This window comes from Lissotriton vulgaris, chromosome 5 (genome assembly GCF_964263255.1).
Source record: "Lissotriton vulgaris chromosome 5, aLisVul1.2, whole genome shotgun sequence".
NCBI classification, from domain to species: Eukaryota; Metazoa; Chordata; class Amphibia; order Caudata; family Salamandridae; genus Lissotriton; species Lissotriton vulgaris.
In genome coordinates this window covers 710856364-710882034 of record NC_141693.1, presented here as the reverse complement: position 1 = coordinate 710882034, position 25671 = coordinate 710856364, and the positions used below count along the sequence as shown (strand labels likewise).

The 25671-nt window shown below is 48.4% G+C and overlaps 1 protein-coding gene across 6 annotated transcripts in view; it reads left to right on the top strand.

Moving 5' to 3' along the window:
* GBF1 (golgi brefeldin A resistant guanine nucleotide exchange factor 1) overlaps positions 1 to 25671 on the top strand; it is a 2509897-nt gene that overhangs the window by 1248667 nt on the left and 1235559 nt on the right. For all 6 annotated transcript variants that reach the window (XM_086922141.1, XM_086922138.1, XM_086922142.1 and 3 more), the window contains exon 20: positions 13718 to 13843. In XM_086922141.1, coding sequence (XP_086778267.1) covers positions 13718 to 13843 — 126 coding nt within the window. The remainder of the gene's footprint in view (positions 1 to 13717; positions 13844 to 25671) is intronic.

The following is a 25671-nucleotide window of genomic DNA, read 5'->3' as shown; positions in this document are numbered from 1 at the left end:
CAACCTGTCCAACCACGTCCTGATCTCGGAGGGCACTGCGAGACAGCTGCAGTGGGGGCTCAAAGACCGCGATTGGGTCAGCGGCAGATCCCTATCCCTTCCCCAACCGGTGCACGTGGTTGTGACAGACTCGTCCCTCCAGGGCTGGGGAGGCAACATGGGAGAGGCGGAGATCAGAGGCCTCTGGTCTCCGGCGGAGTCCCGGCTCCATATCAACCTTTTGGAGCTGCGGGCGATTCGTCTAACACTGAAGGCATTCCTCCCCTCTGTCAAGGGGAGTGTAGTGCAGGTGTTCACGGAATACACCACCGCCATGTGGTACTGTAACAAACAGAGCGGGGTGCGGTCGTGGACCCTATGCTAGGAGGCTCTGCGCCTCTGGCAATGGCTGGCACATCAGGGCGTGACCCTGGTGGTTCAACACCTGGCAGGTTCTCTGAACGGCAGGGCGGAAGAACTCAGCCGCCGGTGCATGATGGATCACGAATGGCGTCTGAACTCGGACGTGGTGCAAGGTCTCTTTCTGCAGTGGGGAGAGCCTTGGTTAGATCTCTTCGCCACCGAAGAGTACGCGCAATGTCATCAGTTCTGCACGTTGGAATTTCCAAGTCGGCACTCGCTCGGAGACGCTTTTCGTCGCGAGTGGAGTTGCGGTCTGTTGTACATCTTTCCGCCTATACCACTTCTGCCCAGAGTGCTGAAGAAGATTAAGCGCGACCGGGCACAAGTCATCCTTGTGGCTCCGGACTGGGCACGAAGGTACTGGTATTCCAAGCTACTCAGTATGTCAGTCGATCCCCCGGTTCGTCTGCCTCTTCAGGAGGACCTTCTGTCGCAGCAGCTGGGGACGGTCCTCCACCCGAACCTGTCCAGTCTCCACCTCCATGCTTGGAGATTGAGCGGCGACAGTTGAGGCCATTTGACTTGCCTCGTCAAGTCTGTAACATCATTCTGGCAGCCAGGTGTCCCTCCACAAAGTCGGAATACGCCTGCAGGTGGAACAGATTTCTGGCATGGTGCACAGCAAAGGCTGTGGATCCTCTCTCTGCCCCTCTTTCTGAGGTACTTCTCTTTCTTCTTTCTCTTGCCCAGCAGGGCTCTGCTCTGGGTACTATCAAGGGCTACCTTTCTGCTCTTTCAGCCTTTTTGAGGCTGCCTGATTAACCTTCTTTGTTCAAGTCCCCTATTGTTAACCGATTATTGAAAGGCATCACGCATACGTTTCCTCCTGTGCCCTTTGTGATGCCTCAGTGGGACTTGAACTTGGTTCTTACTTTTCTGATGTGCGCTCCCTTTGAGCCACTTCACAACTGTCCTCTTCGCCTTCTTACTTTGAAGACTTCCTTCCTGGTAGCCATCACTTCTGCCAGGAGAGTGAGTGAGCTCCAGGCTCTATCCTGTAAACCTCCTTTCCTTTCGGTCCATCCGGACAAGGTTGTGTTGCAGACAATGCCCTCTTTCCTGCCTAAGGTAGTCACAGCCTTCCACATCGGGCAGTCGATCACCTTGCCCACCTTCTTTCCGCCTCCGCATTCCTCAAGAGAGTGAGAGTGGCTCCACCGTCTGGACCCAAAACGTGCGCTCTCGTTTTATCTGGATCGCACACGCCAGTTCCGGGTGGATGACCAACTCTTTGTTGGTTACGTGGACGCTAAGAAGGGGAAAGCGGTGCATCTTGCGGTGGATCATCTTGTGTATTCAGGCGTGTTACTCCTTGGCTAAGAAGGAATCCCCTGTTGGGCTGAGTGCTCATTCCACTCGGGCCACAGCGACTACAACTGCCTTGAGCCGAGGAGTGCCCTTGCAGGACATTTGCCAGGCGGCTACGTGGGCCTCGCAGTACACGTTTGCAAGACACTATTTCCTGGACAGCCAAGTCCGGAGGGATGGCTTCTTTGGCCGTTCCTTCCTCCAGGACTTTCTGGTGTGATTATTGGTTCGCAGACCCACCACCGGGGTTGGTATTGCTGGGGTATCTATTCTAAGGTAAGTAATCTATCACTAACGTGTCTCTTTCAGATGCACAAGTTACTAATTGTGTAACGATATATCTGTAAGAGACATTAGTTGGTGATAGATTCCTTACCGACTCACCCATCCGCCCTGTTATGCGAACCGATATCTAGGGTTACGGTCATCCCCTTTCAGGGCCCTAGTTTCAAGGCACCAGTGTTGGTTTTTAGCATAGCTCTGCGTTTCTGGCGCGGAAAAGCTGTGTCTAAGAACTGACGTCAGCACGCGGAGGCGGCGTCTAAGTATTCTGACGATGTCATCACGGCGCCCAGGACGCCGTCGACGCCTACCGACGCGCAAGGGTACTGCTATGTAAAAATTTCCAGATCCAGTCTTGACGCCTGGGGATATTCTAAGGTAAGGAATCTATCACTAACTAATGTCTCTTACTGATATATCGTTACACAAGTAGTAACGTGTGCAACTGGCTGATCAATCAGCTGGGGCAAGGTGGTGTACTCACCCTTTGCTTTAGATATAGTATACCTATATCTAAACCTAAAATGGACACATATACTCCTATAAGTCACTCCTATGGCAGGCCTTAACAATCCTGGAGGCAGAGTGCTTGGAATTATGCGAGATGGTGCTCTAGCATGAGCTGAGCCTGTCTGCAGCTTTCGGAACCAAGTCCTTTAGCTGTTTCCATGATAACGCTATACCATATACTCTTATGCGCATTATAATTCTCGCAGTTATTGTTAACTTTGGCATAGCATTATCAAAACATGTCGAGTAAGGTGTCATACGAATTGGAATACTACCCCCTCACCAATTCTGGCGACGGGGTAGCATTCCACCCTTCTAGAGGGACACGACATGTATGTAACTGTGAACCCGAGCCTCAGCATCACAAAATAGATGCTGCCACCACAGACACAAGTCTGACCTCCTGCTGCTGGGATTCTTTCCAGCGAGGGAGGCTTGGACAAAGGGTTTCCTGCCTTGGGAGGTGCTAGCACCACCCAAGACAGGATTTTGTGTATTAGGTAGGACAGGCCTGAAAGGAATGAGACATGCCTGGGGCACACAAGGTGCCCTGTGCATACACCAGTTCAAACCAGTTGCTGGGGCACTCCAGCCCCAGCTCTGGCACAAAACCGGACAAAGGATAGGGGGTGTAACCACCCTCCTTCCTGGTCCCACCCAGAGGAGGGACCTAGTAGTACAGCCCCCTTTAGGACTAACTAGATTATCCTGAATTGATTTTACAAGAAGTAACTCTGGACTTCGACGTTCTGCTCCACAGAAGACTGAAGAAATCTCCCTTATGGGCAAGGAGTGTCCACCCTGCACCAGCAGGCACCATCAAGCGTCCAGCTGCTTCACTTTGTCGTCTTCCCTTGGGGATCCAGACTTCAGAGCCCGACGAGACCCGGATTCACAGACCTCTCCGACCTCTACCTACATCTGCAGCACAGCTGAGATCCATGGGTGCGACGAAACACGTGGGACCGGCCATCTTGAAGAAACTGCACTTCGCTTCCAGCACGACTTCTGAGGTATGCTCGACGAAGTGCTTTGGGGCTTGAGAATCCCCAGCCCCGAGCAGCTCCTGCACAGAAGATCAGCCCTCCAGCATCCACGAATCTGCGTGGGGCCCTTTTGCTTGATTGCTGCTCGACACGTCTGGTCACTTGCCGGCTGGCTAGTGGCCTCTTAGACGTTTAGACCAAGTGCCCATTGTAGGAAGGTGGATATCTGACTATGGTTGCCCCCAACTTTTTGCCTAGTGTTTTGCTGGTTTTCGACATAGTTGGCCTGGGATCCTGCTATCCAGGACCCAGGCTTCCTGCTCTCTCTGTTAAAATGGACTCCATGTACCTTAGGTACATATCTAATTGGTATTGGGTCACTCTTGTAAGTCATTGTACAGTGTACCATAGGTACCCAGGGCATAAGTGCACCCAAGGCCTACCAGGGGCTGCAGCATGTATTATGCCACCCCTGGCTGGCCATCCAAAACTGACAACTGGCTGGTAACACAGCTGGGGCAAGGGGGTGTAATCACCCTTTGCTTTGAATATAGTATATGTGAGAAGTTGGTCTGATATATGATGCTCACTAGTTCTAGTGATCACCTTGTATCATTCCAAACAACCCATATGGTGATTGGCTGTAAGTCAACCTTATAGACCAGCTATCCTAATGGTACCATGGACAAAGCAGTCTTAGGCTAAACTCTTTTGGCATGTGAAGCCAGCTGTTTTACCACATATAACCCCTTGAATACCAGATGAAAGGACACCACACAGGTTGTTATGAAAATAAACAATATATTTATTAATAACAAACACCTCACGTAAGTGGGTTGAGAAAGTCGATAGAAGGAATGGAGCTGTCCAGAGGCTGTAGGATCGCCTGGGACTACACTACCCTAACCTTAGGTAAGTAATAGGAGGCCCACGGGACGCGTGTGCAGAGTGTGAACTCACATGCGTGATGCGTAACAAAATCAATGGACAGTACAAATTGCGTAAAGGTAAGTATTAGACAGTTCAGTCTAGCTAGGACTAAAACGACTGGAAATCTGGACACTAGGAGAGTCAATCTACCCTTGAGCACTGAAATGCTCTTGTGACCTCACCTACGGGCTGCGGGTGCATAGGTGTCAAAGTGAGTCTGGTTTCTGCGTTGAAGTCAATGGAGCCTTGAAGAAAAGATGCTGCAGGCGACCAGGAGGAAGGTGTCCGGAGTGATCCAAGGGTGAATCAAGAAGATGAAGACCTGAAAGCAGAGGGGACAATGTTCAGTCACTAGCCAGTGACTGGAGTGGAACCAGGAAGGAACCATATGCTGTCGTCGCGATCAGGTGAAGAGTGGACGCTTGACTCTGCAGCCACGTGGACCAGGTGGTGTCTTCGACGACCAGGATGGAGGCACGCAGGCTCTCGCTGTTGGCGGTGTTGGTTCCGGATTCGGGCGTCAACAGGCCTTGGCAAAGGCAACCTACGCGGTCAGTGGAATCGGCGTCTGGTGCGGACCAGGAGTGTCCGGGGTGCTTCTCCTTTGCAGGGAAGCAAGGGCCAGTCTGGAGCAACCAGAGCAGCTGTGTCGATTTCAAGGATTGTCTTCTAGGGGGCCACTAGCCAGCCAGCAAGTGACCAGACAACGCGTTGAGCAGCAAAAGGGCCCCGCGCAGATCTCGTGGATGCTCGAGGGCTGATTTTCTGTGCAGGAGCTGCTCGGGGCTGGGGCTTCTCAATCCTCAATGCACTTCGTCGAGGGTGCCTCTAAAGTCGTGCTGGAAGCGAAGTGCAGTTTCTTTAAGATGGCCGGTCCCACGAGTCTCGTCGCACCTACGGATCTCAGCTGTGCTGCAGATGTGAGTTGAGGTCAGAGAGGTCTGGAAGTCCGCGTCTCGTCGGGCTCTGAAGTCTGGATCCTCCAGGGAAGACGACAAAGTGAACCGCTGGAACGCTTGATGGTGCCTGCTTGTGCAGGGTGGTCACTCCTTGGCCACAAGGGAGATTTCTTCAGTCTTCTGTAAAGCAGAACATCGAAGTCCAGAGTTTGTTTGTGTAAAGTTTCAAGACAGGATTAATCTAATTTGGAATGGGACCAGCTCCTACCTTTATTCTCCTAAAGGGGGCTGTACTATCACTAGGTCCCTTCTATGGATGGGACCAGGAAGGGGGGTGGTTACACCCCCTATCCTTTGTCCGGTTTCGCGCTGGGGCTGGAGTGCCCCAGCAACTGGCTTGAGCCGGTGTATGCACAGGGCACCTTGTGTGCCCCAGGCATGTCTCATTTCTTTCAGGCCTGGCCTACCCAATACACAAAATCCTGTCTGGGGTGGTGCTAGCACCTCCCAAGGCAGGAAACCCTTTGTCCAGGCCTCCCTCGCTGGAAGGACTCCCAGCAGCAGGAGGTCAGACTTGTCTGTGGTGGCGATTCAAAAAGGGGGTGGTGATGAACAGAGTGTCTGAATTAAGCAGACCACTCTTACCCAGTCAAGAGATCAGGGCTTTATCCATCACCGTTATTTAGCTCACTGCATCACCCCAGTTCAGAACCTGGCTATATGCAAATTAGTCTGACCCAGTGCCTCATGGGAACAGGGCAGACCAAACTACCTAGCCAATTCTTCACCGGAAAGGAGACAAGCTTCCGGGGACCGGTTTCTGGCATTTCAGCCGTCGTCGGCCCGGCTTGCTTGAATCCTGGTGGTGCAGTGAGCAAGGGACTCATGTCTGAGTGTACCCTGCCACACTTGTGGTGGCCAAAAACGATTAAAAAAGAGGGTGGTGATGAACAGAGTGTCTGAATTAAGCAGACCACTCTTACCCAGTCAAGAGATCAGGGCTTGATCCATCACCGTTATTTAGCTCACTGCATCACCCCAGTTCAGAACCTGGCTATATGCAAATTAGTCCGACCCAGTGCCTCATGGGAACAGGACAGACCAAACTACCAAGCCAATTCTTCACCGGAAAGGAGACAAGCTTCCGGGGACCAGTTTCTGGCATCACCACCCCCTTTTCTGAATCGTTTTTGTCCACCATAAGCGTGGAAGGATATACTCAGATGTGAGTCCCTTGCTCATTGCACCATCAGGATTCAAGCAAGCCCGGCCGAAGACGGCTGAAATGCCAGAAACCGGTCCCCGGAAGCTTGTTTCCTTCCCAGTATAAGAATTGGCTTGGTAGTTTGGTCTGCCCTGTTCCCATGATGCACTGGGCCAGGGTCAGACTAATTTGCATGTAGCCAGGTTCTGAGCTGGGATGGTGCAGTGAGCTAAAAAACGGTGATGGATCAAGCCCTGATCTTTGGACTGGGTAAGAGTGGTCTGCTTAATTCAGACACTCTGTTCATCACCACCCCCTTTTCTGAATCGTTGTCTGTAGTGGCAGCATCCATTTTGTGATGCTGAGGCTCGAGTTAACTTTAAACAGGGTTCACAGTTGCATACAAGTCGTATCCCTCTAAAAGGGTGGAATGCTACCCCTGTCGCCAGAATTGGCGAGGGGGTAGTATTCCAATTCGTATGACACCTTACTCGACATGTTTTGATAATGCTATGCCAAAGGTAGCAATAACCGCGAGGAATATAATGCACTTAAGAGTATATGGTATAGCGTTATCATGTAAACAGCTAAAGGACTTGGTTCCGAAAGCTGCAGACAGGCTCAGCTCATGCCAGAGCACTATCTCACTTAATTCCAAGCACTCTGCCTCCAGGATTGTTAAGGCCTGCAATAGGAGTGACTTATAGGAGTATATGTGCCCATTTTAGGTTTAGATATAGGTATACTATATCTAAAGCAAAGGGTGATTACACCACCTTGTCCCAGCTCATTGATCAGCCAGTTGTGTCAGATTTGGATGGCCAGCCAGGGGTGGCATAATACATGCTGCAGCCCCTGGTAGGGCTTGGGTTCACTTATGCCCTGGGTACCTATGGTACACTGTACAAGGACTTACAAGAGTGACCCAATACCAATTGGTAAATGCACCTAAAGTACATGGATGTCAATTTAGAGAGAGAACAGCTACGCTGTGGGTCTGATTTGCAGGCCCACAGCCAGGGAAAGTCGTAAACCAGTGAAGCAAAAAGTAAAAATCTGGGGTGACCATAGGATTGCAGACCTTACTCTCCTACACCGAGGTGTGGCGACTGTAAAGGTACAGTGTATGTCACTTTTAGTGTAGACGACGCCAACACAGAGATGAAAGAGTCCACTTACCGGCACACAGGTGTGAGAAGTTGGCCTGGTATATGATGTTCACTATTCTAGTGAGCACCTTGCACCAGTCCAAACAACCCTTATGGTGATGGTTGTAAAGTCAACCTTATAGACCAGCTATCCTAGAGGTAGCATGTCTTAGGCTAAACTCAAGAGGGCATGTGAAGCCAGCTGTTTTACCATATGCAGTCCCTTTAATACCAAATGAAAGGACACCACACAGCATATATATTAAAAATATATATGTATTTATTTATAAAGAAATCCCATGAACTCTTGATAAGCACAGAAGCACAAGCGCATAACAAGTAACTTAATATAACTTACAAAAGTTGCACAATTATGGATAGGGCCGGGTGGCCCGCTAAACCATATACTAAAAAAATGGTATAAGTACCACGTCACAAACAATGGTATGGCCTAGGGCCTTGGGAATCGCTGAGGCTACATTGGACTAACAATGGTTAGGGAGGCCAACGGAATGCGTGTGCAGAGTCTAAAGGCACAAGTGTGCACACATAGGAGGCAATGGGTGCATAAAAAGTTAAAGGTTTGGGAGTCTTCTGACTGGACTAGAACCTAACCACTTGAAACTAGGATACTAGGAGAGTTACTCTTTACAGGAGCACCACAGTACTCTCGTTACCTAACCCACAGGAAGCGGGTGCATAGGTCCCAAAGTGTGTCGGGTTTCTTTAGTGGAGTTCTATGGAGCCTTGGAGAAAAGATGCTGCAGGCGGCCAGGAGAGAAAGAGTCCGGGTTGATCCAAGGGTGGATTGAAGATGTAGAAGACCTGAAAGCAGAGGGGACAGAGTCTGGGTCACTAGCCAGTGACCAGGAAGGAACCAGGAGATGTCGCAAAGCAATCGGGTGCTGATGGGAAGCTTGTCTCTGCAGCCACGTGGACCAGGAGGTGTCGACGACGACCAGGAGTCAGGCACGGACTGTCCCATGAAGGCTCTCGCTGTCGGCTGTGTCGGCTTCAGGATTGGAGTCAACAAGCCTTGGCAAAGGCAACCCACGCAGGATACAATTTAGGCTTCTTACTCAGACCAGCAAGGTCTGAGGGGCTGCTTCTTTTGAAGGAAGCAAGGGCCAGTCTGGAGCAACCAGACCACCGGTGTAGTTTCAAAAGATCGTCGCCAAGATGGCCACTAGCCAACGGGCAAGTGACCGGGCAGACGCGTCGAGCAGGAAAATGTAAAAGGGACCCACGCAGAACTCGTGGAGGGTGCAGGGCTGATCTTTGGTGCAGATGCTGCTCGAGGCTGGGGCTTCTTAATCCCCAATGCACAGCTTCGAAGAGGCCTCGGGGGGCTGCACAGTTAGCAGGTCGCAGACTTTTCAAGATGGACAGTCCCACGTCTCTCGTCGCCTCCACGGGTCTCAGCTTTGCAGGGACTGTGGATCAAACAGTTGGATGTCTGGGAATCCGGTTCTTGTCAGTCTCTGGGCTCGGGTTCCGGCGGGAGGCGGCGGCAAAGCAAGTCGTCGATCGCTGGATGGTGCCTGCTTGTGCAGGGTGGTCACTCCTTGACCACAAGGGAGATTCTTCAGTAGTCTTCTTTCACAGTTGAGTAATGAAGGTCAAGAGTTTTGTTTCAGAGTATCATTCAGGATAATCTAAAGTCTTGGGACTCAGCTCCTACCTGTGAGAAGGTGGCCTGATATGCAGTGCTCACTATTCTGGTGAACACTATGTATCAGTCCAGCAACCCTTATTGATGATTGGTTGTAAGTCAACCTTATAGACCAGCTATCCTAGTAGCGTGGATACGAGCAGTCTAAGGCTAAAGACTCGAGAGGGCGTGTTAAGCCAGCCGTTTACCACACATATACCCCTTGAATACCAAGTGAAAGGACACCACACAAGTGTTATGAAAATAAACAGTTATTTATTTAAAGATCACAACAGCCCTGTACTCTTTATGAGGACAGGGTACTAAGCACAAACCAAAACTCTTACAAAAATACTTAAGTTAGCACAGTATATACAAATGCCCGAGGGGCACTGAAAACCATATACTCTGAAAGTGGAATGCGAAATTCCTAGCAGGTAAGTACAGTACTAATAGCTTTTGGAATCGCTAGGACTCGACTAGGGAATCGTTAGATTACTTCTAGGAGGCCTAGGGGACTCGGGTGCAGTGTGTGCACTCTCACGCGAGATGCGGGACAAAAGTCTATGGTAGCTAGGAATTAGAAAGTTAGTGTTCTCGGGCGAACCCGACCTGGTAGGGAGAAAACGAAAGTAGATTCTGACCCTTGGATAGTGAGGCTATGCTGGGGCACCGAAATGCCGAAGTTACCTAGCCCAGGGGCTGCAGCTGCATAGGTCTGAAAAGACGTCGGGAATCCTCGTAGACGGACCAGGAGCCGGAAGAAAAGATGCTGGCCGGTGACCAGTGAAGAAAGTTCAGTTGGATCCAAGCCTGGATCTCGAAGATAGATGACACCTGAAAGCAGAGGGGACCAAGTTCGAGACTACTAGCCAGTAGTCAGTGGGCACCAGGAGGGCACCGGATGGTAGCCACCTCGACAAGGTGAGTGGGTGACGCTGTAGCTCGAAGATCTCGCGGACCAGGAGGCGTTGTCGGCGACCAGGATGGAGGATCGAGCTGTCCCACGAAGTTAGAAGCTGTCGGCGTCGCTGGACCCAGGATTGGGCAACAAAGCCTTGGCAAATTCAAGCCCACGCGGTGGACCTAAAATGGCGTCTGGAGTGGACCAGGAGGGTCCGGGGTGCCTCTCTTGAACAAGGAAGCAAGGGCCAGCCTGGAGCAACCAGACCAGCAGAAGAGATGTCGTCGGGCGTCGTTCAGAGGGCCACAAGCCAGCCGGCTAGTAGCCAAACAACGCGGTGCACAGCAAACAGCAGAAGGGCCCCACGCAGATCGTGGAGATGCAGGGGGGCTGACCTTGGGTGCTGGAGCTGCGCAGGGTCGGGGCTTCTCGGACCCCAAAGCACTCACCAGTGGGGGACACGGTGGGCTTGCAGTAAAGATGTCGTGCAGTCTTGGCGATCGTCGGTCCCTCAAGGTCTCGTCGCACTCACGGTTCTCAGCTTGGCTGTAGAGGTGAGTAGAGGTCAGAGGTGCCAGGGAAGCCGGGTCTCGTCGAGCTGGGTCGTCGGATTCGTGATGAAGGACTTGCAGCAGACCGCAGTGTTCTTTAGGATGGTGCCCGCTTGATGCAGGGTGACTACTCCTTAGCCACAAGGGAGAATCTTGAAGAAGAAATCGTGAAGTCCTTTCGAAGAAAGTGGTATCTTGATTCCAAAGATGATCTAATTTGAACAGGGGGCCCGCTCCTATCTTTATACTAAAAAAAGGGGGCTGACCCGGTGACTAGGTCCTGCCTATGGGTGGGACCAGGAGGGGGGTGGTTACACCCCTCTCCCCTGCCGGACTTCCCCAGGCCAGGGGCTGGTGTGCCCCTGGAACTGGTTCTGACTGGCCTATGCGTAGTGAGCACCGGGGTGCCACTCAGCAGTCACCTTCCTGAAAAGCCCTGCCTACCCAGGATACACAAAACCATGTCTGGGACGGTGCTAGCACCGCCCCTGACAGGAAACCCTTTGTCCAGGCTCCCCTCGCTGGAAGGACTCCCAGCTGCAGGGGGTCAGACTCGTGTCTGTGGTGGCAGCATCCATTTTGTGGAGCTGAGGCTTCAGTTAACTTTAACCGGGGTTCACAGTTACATACATGTCGTGTCCCTCTAGAAGGGTGGAATGCTAACCCCGTCGCCAGAATTGGCGAGGGGTTAGTATTCCAATTCGTATGACACCTTACTCGACATGTTTTGATAAAGCAATACCAAAGATAGCATTTAACCGCGAGGATTATAATGCACTTAAGAGTATATGGTATGCGATATCATGGAACAGCTATTAGGACTTGATTCCGCAAGCTGCAGACAGGCTCAGCTCATGCCAGAGCACCATCTCACATGATTCCAAGCACTCTGCCTTCAGGATTGTCAAGGCCTGCCATAGGAGTGACTGATAGGAATCTGTGTGTCCATTTTAGGGTTAGGTATAGGTATACTACACCTACAGCAAAGGGTGATTACACGACTTTGCCCCAGCTGTCATGCAGCCAGTTGTGTCAAATTTAGGAGGCCAGCCAGGGGTGGCATAATACATGCTGCAGCCCCTGGCAGCCCTGGGTACACCCATGCCCTGAGTTACAGGGTCTGATAGGGTGGCCCAGTACCAATTGGAAATGTACCTAGGGTACATGGAATCCATTTTAAAGAGAGAGCAGTAGGCCTGGGGTCCTGATTGGCAGGGTCCCAGGTCGACTATGTCCAAAACCAGCTAAAACACAGGGCAAAAAGTTGGGGGCAACCATAGTCAGGATGTACCTTCCTACACTACCTATATACCAATCTTAGGGCCTGGATTACCTGCTAGGTCCCTCCTATGAGTGGGACCAGGGAAGGGGGTGGTTACACCCCTTTCCCTTTGTCCAGTTTCGCGCCAGAGCTGGGGATGGAGTGCCCCAGCACCGGTTTGAACTGGAACATGCATGGGACACCTTGTGTGCCCCAGGCAGTGTCTCAATCCTTTCAGCCCTCCCTGTCCCAATACACAAAATCCTGTCTGGGGTGGTGCTAGCACCTCCCAAGGCAGGAAACTTATTGTCCAAGCCTCCCTCGCTGGAAGGACTCCCAGCAGCAGGCAGGAGGTCAGACTTGTGTCAGTGGTAGCAGCATCATTTTGTGATGCTGAGGCTCTGGTTAACTTTAACCGGGAATAGTAGGAACAACATGTCTTCCCACTCTTGAAGGGTGGAATGCTACCCCCGTCGCCAGGACTGGCGAGGGGGTAGTATTCCAAATTGTATGACACCTTACTCGACATGGTTTGATAAACCCAAACCATAGTTAGCATTTAACTGCGAGGTTCATAATGCGCTTAAGAGTATATGGTATGGCAATATCCTAGAACAGCTATAAGGACATGGTTCCGAAAGCTGCAGACAGGCTCAGCTCATGCTAGAGCACCAGCTCACCTAAAACCAAGCACTCTGCCTCCAGGATTGTTAAGGGCTGCCATAGGAGTGACTTATAGGTGTATATGTGTCTAGACATAAGGTCAGATATAGGCATACTATATCTGAGCAAGGGGTGATTACACGACCTTGCCCCAGCTGAGTGATCAGCCAGTTGTGTCAATGTGAGTAGCCAGCCAAGGGTGGCATAATACATGCTGCAGCCCCTGGTAGGCCTTGGATGCACCTATGCCCTGGGTACCTATGGAACACTATATAGGGGCTCATAAGGTGGTCCAAATTCCAATTGGTAATGCACCTAAAGTACATTTTAGTGAATTTAGAGAGAGAGCAGCTGGGCTGTGGGTCTGATTAGCAGGCCCACAGCCACATTAAGTCGAATACCAGTGAAACAAAAAGCAAAAAGTGGGGTGACCATAGGAAAGCAGACCCTTCTCTCCTACAACAGGGTTACATCTAGAAAATGGCTGACACCTATGGATAATTCGAAGATAAGGAATATGTAGCTAGATTGTCTCTACCAGATAAGGCATAACTGAAGGTAAATAACTTGTTCTTTAAAGTGTGTTGATGATTACATTATTTTTGTCTTTTTGTTCCCCAAAAAATCTTAGAATTGCTTTTCTCAGTAGTTCTGCACTTAATGCATTTCAAAGGAATGCACTATAATTTCGAAATGATGCCTTTAGAATTATTAAACACAAACTGATACTATTTCTCAGTAATACATTTGAATTAACAAGGGTTCTATTTCTTTGTCATGAAATAAATGATTTTCAAAGCTTGATGCAATCAATAGCTACTTATCTGTAAAACTCTTGGCTTACGCTGAAGGGGTGCAACAGTAGCCAGTGCACTTTTTAAAGGTTTGTTTCTTTTAATATTGAGTTAGCATAATGATGCTATGTTTCCTTTGACAGAACAGTCATTATTGCCATTATTATGTTGTTTAGTTGTTCAATGTTTAAAATATTTTCTTTCACATGAATGTTTTGCTCTAGAAAATTAATGGGACGCCATTTGCTCACAATGATGCGGGCTTTGCCCTTGCTTATGCAGTCATAATGTTGAACACAGACCAGCACAATCACAATGTCCGAAAGCAGAATGTGCCAATGTCCTTGGAGGTAAGACAAACTTGTTTTCAGAACAGAATGTATTTCCCTCCTAGATGTTTCATGCTAAAGTTGTCTTTGTTCCCATTTTTCACATAGCTACCATAAACAGAACTTTGTAGGGAAAGTCTAGTGCTTATCTTGTTAAATAAACATTTTTTTTAGACATTTTTATCATCCAGCAGAGAGATACTCTCTGCAAGATGCTCCAAACAGACATTAAGACTGCAAGGAAACTTCTAACATCCACAAATGGAGTTAGGGCCAGATGTACGACCCATTTCTGCATGCGCAAACTGTTTAATGACCCGTTTGAGACAGCAGAAAGCTACAGGACCATGTACAAAGCCTATTTAGTGAGTCAAAGTTTATTAGTGACTCGCTAAATAGGTTTTGCGACTACTTCAGAAAGGGGCGTTCCCTTCCTAATAGTGACTGCAAAGCCATGTATGAATGAAAAAACTTGCAAATGCCCACCCTCTTCAAGAGGGTGGTAATACATTCACAAAAGGGAAGGGGCCGGGGGACCCCCTCCCCTTTGCAAATGCTGGTGAAAATATTTTTTAGGGGCAAGCAGTGGTCCCAGGGACTACCTGCCCTTATAAAATGAAACAAAAAGGTTTAATTTTTCTTTTTGAAATGCATCCTGTTTTCCTCAAGATAAACGAGCTGCATTAAAAAAAAAAAAGAAGCTGTTTTATGTAAAATCAGTCCCAGACATGGAGGTCTGCTGAGCCCAGCAGGCCACCATCCCTGAGAGGGCCAGCCATTCCCAATGGGGTCGCTTATTGTGAGTGGCTCATTAATATGCATGAGATTTGCATTTTGCGACCCCATTGGGAATCGCAATCAGTCTCTGTCAATTGAGCACAAATTGCGAGTCACATTTTGAATGGTCATACATCTGGCCCTTAATTCTAAGTACATTTCAAAATACTAGGAATGAAGAGGAGTCTGACAACGAACAATTTCAATCTACGTCTTGTGTTCAGAGTGACTTAATTACAGGTGGCCATTTGGTTAGACACCTCTCTCAAGTTGACTTCCCCTCATCGAAGGTCATACTTTTGATCACATTTTAAATGTTCTCTCCTGTACTGGTGAATGCTGCTTATGCTATGGACACAACCTCACATTTATTTTACAAACTACTCTCCTCCCCTGTGCCATCTAACATCAAACATAGTGCTAAGAACATAGTATGTATTTTGGTTACCCTGTGTTACTGTCTTCTATCTGTAACCATAGCCGAGTGTTTTTTAGGCATCTGGCCCCCTATCAAAGCAATCTGAAAGAAACAGTTAGTTATAGTTGTCCAGTATTGGGGAGTCTTTCATATATTCACATGCCTGAATCATTCCCTGTTGTTGGAGTGGGAGTTCCACGATACCTAAAAAAGCAATAATATGCTTATAGAAAAACCAAAACCTTGGTAATAATAAGCCAGGAAGTAAAGTAGCCCTAAGCTACAGTGTACAAAACTTCCACACTCATGACTATCCTAGTCATTTTGTATAGACCAAACTGTAGGAGAGTAGGGTCTGCAATCCTATGATCACCCAGATTTTTTTGCTTTTGTTTCACTGGTTTACGACTTTCCCTGGCTGTGGGCCTGCCAATCAGACCCACAGCCTAGCTGTTCTCTCACTAAATTGACATGTGTACCTTAGGTGCATTATCCGATTGGAACTGGGCCACCTTATCAGACCCTGTAACTCAGGGCATAGGTGTACCCAGGGCCTACCAGGGGCTGAAGCATGTATTATGCCACCCCTGGATGGCCATCTAAATCTGACACAACTGGCTGCACGACAGCTGGGGCAAGGTGGTGTAATCACCCTTTGCTATAGATATAGTATACCTATATCTAACCCTAAAATGGACACACAGACTCCTATCAGTCACTCCTATGGCAGGCCTTGACAATCCTGAAGGCAGAGTGCTTGGAATCGTGTGAAATGGTGCTCTGGCATGAGCTGAGCCCGTTTGCAGCTTGCAGAACCAAGTCCTAATAGATGTTCCATGATAACGCATACCATATACTCTTAAGTGCATTATAATCCTCGCGGTTAAATGCTATCTTTGGTATTGCTTTATCAAAACATGTCGAGTAAGGTGTCATACGAATTGGAATACTAACCCCTCGCCAATTCTGGCGACGGGGTTAGCATCCCACCCTTCTAGAGGGACACGACATGTATGTAACTGTGAACCCCGGTTAAAGTTAAACGAAGCCTCAGCTCCACAAAATGGATGCTGCCACCACAGACACGAGTCTGACCTCCTGCTGCTGGGAGTCCTTCCAGCGAGGAGAGCTTGAACAAAGGGTTTCCTGTCAGGGGCGGTGCTAGCACCATCCCAGACAGGGTTTTGTGTATCCTGGGTAGGCAGGGCTTTACAGGAAGGTGACTGCTGAGTGGCACCCCGGTGCTCACTACGCATCTGCCGGCTAGAACCAGGTCCAGGGGCACACCAGCCCCTGGCCTGGGGAAAGTCCGGCATGGGAGAGGGGTGTAACCATCCCCCTCCTAGTCCCACCCATAGGTAGGACCTAGTCACCGGGTCAGCCCCTTTTCCTAGTATAAAGTTAGGAGTTGGCCCCCTTCCAAATTAGATCATCTTTGGAATCAAGACACGACTTTCTACGAAAGGACTTCAAGATTTCTTCTTCAAGATTCTCCCTTGTGACTAAGGAGTAGTCACCCTGCATCCGCAGGCACCATCTTAAGAACACTGCGGTCTGCTGCAAGTCCTTCCTCCGGAATCCGACTGCCCAGCTCGACGAGACCCGGCTTTCCTGGCACCTCTGACCTCTACTCACCTCTACAGCCAAGCTGAGAACCGTGAGTGCGACGAGACCTCGAGGGACCGGCCATCTTCAAGACTGCACAACTTCTTTCCAGCACGACCGCCGAGGGATCCTCTGGTGAGTGATTTGGGGTCCGAGAAGCCCCGACCCTGAGCAGCTCCAGCACTGAAGTACAACCTCCCAGCATCTCCACGATCTGCGTGGGGCCCTTCTGCTTTTTGCTGCTCACCGCGTTGTTTGGCTACTAGCCGGCTGGCTTGTGGCCTTCTTAACGACGCCCGACGACATCATCGCTGCTAGTCTGGTTGCTCCAGACTGGCCCTGCTCCCTTCCAAAAGAGGAGCACCCCGGACCCTCCTGGTCCACTCCAGACGCCATTTTAGGTCCACCGCGTGGGCTTGAATTAGCCAAGGCTTTGTTGCCCAATCCTGGGTCCAGCGACACCGACAGCTTCATCCATCGTGGGACAGCTCGCTCCTCCATCCTGGTCGCCGACAACGCCTCCTGGTCCGTGAGATCTGCAGAGCACAGTGTCGCCCACTCACCTAGTCGAGGTGACTACCATCCGGTGCCCTCCTGGTGCCACCTGACTACTGGCTAGTAGTCACGAACTTGGTCCCCTCTGCTTTCAGGTATCGTCCATCTTCAAGATCCAGGCTTGGATCACTTCGAACTCTCTTCACTGGTCGCCTGCCAGCATCTTTCTTCCAGGCTCCTGGTCCGTCTACGAGGATTCCCGACGTCTTTTGAGACCTATGCAGCTGCAGCCCCTGGGCTAGGTAACTTCGGCATTTCGGTGCCCCAGCATAGCCTCACTATCCAAGGGTCAGAATCCACTTTCGTTTTCCTCCTACCAGGTCGGGTTCTCCCGAGAACACTAACTTTGTGAAATCTAGCTACCATAGACTTTGTCCCGCATCACGCGTGAGAGTGCACACTCTGCACCCGAGTCCCCTAGGCCTCCTAGAAGTAATCTAACGATTCTATAGTCAAGTCCTAGCGATTCCAAAGCCTATTAGTACTGTACTTACCTGCTAGTAATTTCGCATTCCACTTTCAGAGTATATGGTTTTCCGTGCCCCTCGGGCATTGGTATATACTGTGCTAACTTAAGTATTTTCGTAAGAGTTTTGTTTTGTGCTTAGTACCCTGTCCTCATAAAGAGTACAGGGCTGTTGTGATTCTAATAAATACACTGTTTATTTTCATAACACTTGTGTGGTGTCCTTTCACTTGGTGTTCAAGGGGTATATGTGTGGTATAACAGCTGGCTTAACACGCCCTCTCGAGTCTTTAGCCTTAGACTGCTCGTATCCACGCTACTAGGATAGCTGGTCTATAAGGTTGACTTACAACCAATCATCAATAAGGGTTGTTGGACTGATACATAGTGTTCACTAGAATAGTGAGCACTGCATATCAGGCCACCTTCTCACACAAACTGCAGCCAATCAGGCGACAGCACCCACCAGAATGTTCTCCTCAGAGGCTCAGGATCTCAGATTTTCTACTGCACGTCGTGTGAAGGGAGTCTCCCTGAGCTCTGCTGAGTTTCTTCTTACTTTGGTTGGGTTTTTACCTTCTAAAGATGTCAACTTCAAGATCCCTCTTTAGGGCTTGTGATTCTTGTGGGAAGCTGAGGCTTTTTAAGGAGGATCCTCACAAGAAGTGTATATATTGTTTATATCCAGATCATTAGGTAAAGGAGGGTTAAAATCTGCAGAACCTTTCCTCAGAAAACCCTTGGGACAGAGAGGGTCGTCTTCTCCTGTGGCTCCAGAAGATCAAGGACCAGGATAACCCCGTTTCTCAGGTAGGGAGTATAGCCTCTGGGTCTACTATGTCCTCTAGAAAGAGGAAGGCTGAGGTTGAGAAGGCTTCTCCTGGGGCAATGGTGTTGAAGAAAGCCCAATCCTCTCAGGATTCTGGCGTGCCTTTGACTTCAAAAGAGGCTTCTCCACCTGTTAAATCTGGTCCTGGTACACCCCCAAGGAAAACTGGAAAATCTTCATCTTCCAAGACAGCTTCTCATAAAATTTTACCTCAGAGTAAGACTTTGTCCACTTCAGCGTCGACAACAGCTCCATCGTCGACATGTCTTCACGTCAGCGCTTCTTCAACATCTACGGTGACATTATCCTCACCAAGACCAGTTATGGTGATGTGTTCAAGTATCAATTCGTCCCATCTCGTCGATGAAGATAGTGCCATTGATCGTCGACGCCCCTCCGTCGACAAAGTTTCTAAAGGTACTGTCGAAGAGTACTTCGTCGTCGACACAGGCGTCGACGACCGTCATACCGTCGACTAGCTCATCGTCGAAGATCATCCTCCCGTCGACGTCATCCTTGTCGACGAGGATTACCCTGCCGTCAACGACGACCTCATCGACGATGAAATCGCTCCCGTCGACGACGTTACTGTCGACGAAGAAAATACTCCCTTCGACGACATCATCGTCGACGAAGAAGACACTCCCGACGACGTCATCATCGACGAAGATGGTATCGTAGACAGCGACACCGTCAACGGAAGTTGCTGTTCCACAGACGGATACTGTTTTTTCTCCATCCACGACACCGACGACGGTGTCACCGTTGACGCCTCCACTGTCAGCTTGTACAGAACTGCAAGTGTGGTCAGCCAAGCAGTCTACAATTCCTATTCCTTCACCGTCTACCACAGCTCCATTGCTAGAGAGACGTGGATCATCCCTAACGGCTCTATCTCCATTAAAATTGCCGGAGCAGTTGTTAGACTCTGAGGAGGAATCCTACGAGGATGAAAGTTTTCGTGCAGCCAGAAGCCCATCTGAGCTGCTTATAAAATACCAGGATGAAGAGCACGAAGAAGAGGAACAACTCCTTGAGCCTTCTGGTCGGGCTCCTGTGTCAGTGCCTTCCGCGTAGATGCCTCTGGATCTACTATATAACCTTCAGTATATGTTGAGTGATTATTATCACCGATTCCCACCTTCAGAATCAGGTGATTCACGCCTCTCAACGCCTATGCTCAAACCTCTACGGCACCATTAAGACCACCAAGACAATCTTCTCCGCTGCCAACTTCAGAGACACAACCTAAAATACCTCCCTCGCCAGCACCATCTCATCACACCTAGGATGATGTTACTTCTGATGAGGAAAGAGAAGAAGGCGAGGTAGACGACAAGTCAGTACTGTCGGAGTGAGACGACTATCAGGCTCAAACTCCTTCTCCAGTGGGTCCACCTCCGCCGGTAGACATTGCGACTTTTCATCAAATTATGGACAGGACAACGAAAAGGTTTCTTATCACAATGGAGGCTAAACAGGATGAATGCTTCCTATATGATTTTAAAGATTATCACAAAGACAAGTGAATACCATCTCGATAATTGACTTTATTTGGAAGGAGAGTTTGAAGATAATGGCTACGCCAAACTCTCTGCCGGCAGTTCTACCTCGAGTAGATAACAAATATAAGGCGCCTCTCACTTCACCGGCATGCCTTATTGGTCAAGCTAAAGCAGTTGTTGCCCAGGCGGCTCAGAGGAGGGCCAGAAATCCTTCTTCGCAAATCACTGCTCTCCCGGTTAGGGAGGGAAGACGTCTTGATTCAATAGGCAAGAAGGTCTCCACTATAGCGGCAACTAATGTCCGTGCAGCGAACGCCCTAGCAATACTTGGGAGGCATAACGGGCAGATGTGGTCAGACATAGCGCCTTACATTGAGAAGCTTTTGGAGCCTGAGAAGTCTGAAGCCAAAAAGATTTTGCACGAAGGTGAATGTGTGCAACCAAAAGAATCAGGACAACCTGACCAAGGTTCAGCACAACCAAAGCACTAGTCCAGGTAAAAGTAATGTTGGTGCAGCACACTTCCCGTGCCCGTTGTCCCTGGGCACAAGACCGATAAACACATTTTTAAACAAAAAATGGAAGGCGCACTCGTGAAGGAATTACGCAGATACTTGTAATCTTGAGTTTTCTTTTCTTTATTTCGGTAATTCTACCCAAAAACCCATGCACAGCCAACGCGTTTCGTTACTTGTTGTAACTTCGTCAGGGCTATTGTCTGTATTCAAACCGCGTGCCAGCTGAGGTAAAAAAGTGAGCGTGTTTTGAAACAAACGCATTTCCACAGGTCTGGGAAATGCCTTATGCTCTCTTGCTGTAATTAGGCCAGAGAGCCGGTCTCCTAGGCGACATAGACACGAAAAAGGAATGAACAGGTCCACAGGTAATGAAGGGCACAAATACTATACTTGATAAGGGAGCTCGATGTGCCTTATTTAAGGTGAAGTTGATCCAATCTGCCGCCGGTGGTGGAAATAGTACTTGTCCCTTATATGTTTAGCAAGATGCTTATATACAAGATCTAGCTTACAACGTATATAACACGCCTACTCGGTAGTAAGAGGTTTCTTGGACTGCGTCAAGAATCCAAACAGCAGCCCCACAGACCTTCAGAGTCCCCAGTCAGAGATCACGACCTCCCGGCACGGTAACACGGGTTTGCGAAAAGGGCCCAGGGTGAATGTGCATCGGCTGAAATAATTGATGCTGCAGTCGACGTGGCGGCTACAGGTTTCAGACAGCTGGCGGGTGCAGCTGTTCTGAGAAAGCAAGGATGGCTAAAATCTACATCCTTTCGCTGGGAGGTCCAGTCTAAGATCATGGACTTGGCCTATGATGGAGTGTTCCTTTTCGGGCAACATATGGATGAGCTTCTTGTGAGAAGTTGGCCTGATATGTAGTGCTCACTATTCTAGTGATCACTGTGTATCATTCCAAACGACCCTTATTGATGATTGGTTGTAAGTCAACCATAGACCAGCTATCCTAGTAGCGTGGACAAGAGCAGTCTTTAGGCTAGACTCTAGAGGGCGTATTAAGCCATCTGTTATACCATCACATATACCCCTTGAACACCAAGTGAAAGGACACCACACAAGTTGTTATGAAAATAAAGTATATTTATTTAGAACACAACAGCCCTGGACTCTTTATGAGGACAGGGCGCGAAGGACAATACAAAGCTATTAGGAAAATACGCAAAGTCGCACAATTTACACAAATGCCCGAGGGGCACGAAAAACCATATACTCTAAAAGTGGAATGCGAAATTACTAGCAGGTAAGTACTACTCTAATAGGCTTTAGGATCGCTAGGACTTGACTTCTGAACCTTCAGATTACTAGCAGGAGGCCTAGGGAGACCGGGTGCAGAGTGAGCACTCTCACTCGGGATGCGGGACAAAGTCTATGGATGCTAGATTTCGTAAAGTTAGTGTTATCGGATGAATCCGACTAGGTAGAGCTGAAACGAAAAAGGATCTGGACCTTTGGATAGCAAAGCTATGCTGGAGCACCGAAATACTGAGTTTACCTAGCCCAGGGGCTGCGGATGCATAGGTCTGGAAAGACGTCGGGAATCCTCGTTGCAGTCTAGGGAGCCTGAAAGAAGAAGTTGCTGGCAGGCGACCAGTGAAGAGATTCGGAGGGATCCAAGCCTGGATCGAAGATGGAAGACACCTGTAAGCAGAGGGGACCAAGTTCTGAATCACTAGCCAGTGATTAGATGGGCACCAGGATGGCACCGGATGGAGTCACCTCGACCAGGTGAGTGGGCGACGCTGGGCTCTGCAGTCTCACGGACCAGGAGGCATTGTTGGCGACCAGGATGGAGGTGCGAGCTGTCCCACGATGTCAAGCTATCCACGTCGTCCCTTACCTTGCTTGCACAGATGCCCTCTAGGATGACGTAGATGATTCCGCAGAGACGCAAGGGACCAACTTCCCTGATTACTAACTAAAACTTACTGGTTCTAAGATCACAGCAAGAATTTAACTAGAAATTAGGGAGGAGGGCCGGTACTGGACGTCGTAGTGAAGAACCTTGATTCTTGCTGTCGACCTGCGAGGCAACAAGTACAAAGACTTTACTTTTTGGGTCCAATAGATTCCTCCTAATCTACTCTAGATCCTTTAACTAATCTAGTCAAGACACCAAAGGCTCAGACTGAAAGTTTTGATGTTCCCCTACCTGCGATCAGTAAGATGTTGGCCTTCGTCCAGTATTTCTTTATAGGAGGAGAAGGTGATAGGAGAGGAAGATGAAGTCGTCTTCTAGGATAAATGGTCAGCTTGTGGGCTTGTATGCTCAAGTTGAATCAGGCTGGAAATTAAAGAAGACGGATTACTTTTACATTCATTAAAAGACCTTCGCAAAACCTTCCTAACCAATCTATCACTTACTTGCAATTAACTTCTTGCTTCCTAGACTTGGGGTTCTGGTAATTTTTCCTCTTAATTCAGGAAAGATAAGCTGAGACCAAAAAGATACACAATACCCTATTCATAACAAGGATTGCCAAAAGTCACAATCAAAATATTGCTCTAAACGTTACACACATAAAATCCTAAATTAAGTTCTTCATTAGAAAGCTGAGATACAAAAAATCGGAAATGTCCAAAGTCTTTCCTTGCGTTTTCTTCAGTGAATCAAAGTTCCAAAAATTATTGTTGACCTTTCTTGCGAAGGGCGCCTTTTAATAAAATGAAAGTACTTAGCTTTCTGCTTCTTAGCCTTCTCGGGTCATCAACATGATTGCAGAGGAAGAATCGCCATGATGAGGAGCATTGAAGAAGTCCTGCCGAGTTGAGAAGCCTTCAGGTAGGTTCCAAGTCCTAACGCGAGCTTCTCCGATGGAAGTCTGAAGGCAAAGCGCCTTCCAGAAGGCTGGGTGCGGTTTAAATACCGGACCGCACCCAGTCCCACCCGATTACGCACACAGGACGTGCGCGAGAAAGAAGTTCCCCGATCCCTTCTGAAGCGCACCAAAAGGCGCGTGCGAGGGATGAGGGGAGAGCGCTTCCCTGAGTGAAGGCTTGGTTTTCCGATAGCGCTCACAGCGAAGGCTTGGTTTCTTAAAATGCTGATTTCAAATCCTGTAATACAACACAGAAACCTGCACAAAGCATTTGTAAGATGACAATAACAAGTTACAATAACGCTAGTTCCAAATCCTAAAACCACACTAAATGGGAATACAAGACCTGTATTAAACATGAAATACTGTACACTCAAAACACACTGATTTTGAAGCGTGCGGGCGCACGGGACAGGGGTGGGTTTCCAAAAGGGAAATACTGCATATTCCTAAAGGGGATATGTAGCCTTTAAGGAAGGGCTGGTGTGGATTCATGACAGTACTCCCTCCTCAAGATCCCCCCAAGAACTGTGGAAATGGGTTTTGGTTTGTCAGGGTGTCTTAAGTGAAAATTTCGAATCAATCTGGGAGCATTTTTAAGATGTTCTAGAGGCTCCCATGATCTTTCCTCTGGACCATAACCCTTCCAGTCAATGAGGTAAAACAGCCTTCCCCTAACTCGTTTGGAATCCAAGATTGTTTTTACTTCAAATTCTGAGTTGCCTTCAACTAAGATAGGAGGCGGAGATTTGGAAATTCGAGTTTGAGGATGAAAAGGCTTGATTAGAGAGACATGGAAGACTGGGTGTATTAGGTATTTGCTAGGGAGAGTCAATTTCACACAAACCGGGTTTAGTACCTTTTCGATGGGAAAGGGGCCAATAAATCTTGGGTTAAATTTTCTGTTCCCCTTTAATTTCAAATTTTTGGTACTCAACCATACTTTGTCACCTGCTTCATAAGGAGGTTGTTCAGAACGATGTTTATCCTTAGCTTCCTTTTGGGACTCTTTTGCTTTGGCCAAATTGAATTTAGCATCCTCCTGAATAGTAAATATCTTGGACACATAATCATAAACTGTGGGTACAGAATCATTGATGTTGTTATTGGAGTTTTCGGGAATGCTTTTTGGATGGAAACCGAAATTACAAAAAAATGGAGACATGTTAATAGACGAATGATCCGAATTGTTGTAGGCGAACTCCAAAGGACTTAACAGATCAGACCATTCTTCAGAAACATTAGGTAACATACAACGAAGATACTGTTCTATCGTTTGGTTAGTTCTTTCAGTTAAACCATCGGTTTGGGGATGGTAACTAGAGGATAAACGAACCTCCATGTGTAACAAAGAACTCAGCTTTTGCCAAACCTTAGAAACAAACTGAGATCCCCTATCCGAAATGACAACTGAAGGAATTCCGTGTAGTCTAATCACATGGACCATGAGCAAATGGGCTAGCTCCAAGGCAGTTGGAAGCTTCTTTAAAGGGATAAAATGGGCCATTCGGGTGAACTGGTCTACCACCGTCAATATTGTATTGAATCCCTTCTTGGTTTCAGGTAGTTCAACTATGAAGTCTAATGAAATAGTGTGCCAGGGTTGAGGAGGAATAGGTAAAGGCATTAACAACCCACTAGGAGCCTGGTGAGAGGATTTGTGCTGGATACAAATGCTACAAGTTTCCACAAATTGTTTAATGTCTTTAAACATGGAAGGCCACCAAAACTTTCTCTTGATGAGTTCCATAGTCTTCAAAACGCTTGGGTGAGCTGACAGAACCGTATCATGATGAAAATGAATTAAGGATCTTTGAATTTTCTCATTTGGGACAAAGATCAAGTCATGAACCTTCAACAAATTGTCTTCCTCAATTAGAAAAGGATGATCCTTTTTCCAAAGTTCCATTTCCTTTTCTTTTAGAGCTTCCTTAATGTCGTTAATGATGTCACAAACAGTTAAACTCCCCTGAAAACAAGAAGTTGGGATTACAGGGTGAACTACCTCAGGTTGATCTGGACTCTTTTCTCCTAGTCTAGATAAAGCATCCGCTTTTAAGTTCTCCTTTCCTGGGCGATATGTGATTACAAAATTGTAGTCGTTAAAAAACATGGACCAGCGCAGTTGCCTAGCAGATAGAGCCTTCACAGATCTCAAAGCTTGGAGATTCCGATGGTCAGTATAAATCGTTACAGGGTGACGAGCTCCTAATAGGTAGTGACGCCATTCTTCAAACACTGCTTTGATTGCTAACAACTCCTTGTCAGCAATTGCATAGTTTTGTTCGGCTTCTGATAGTTTTCTAGAGAAATAAGCTATAGGGTGCATTTGGCCAGTG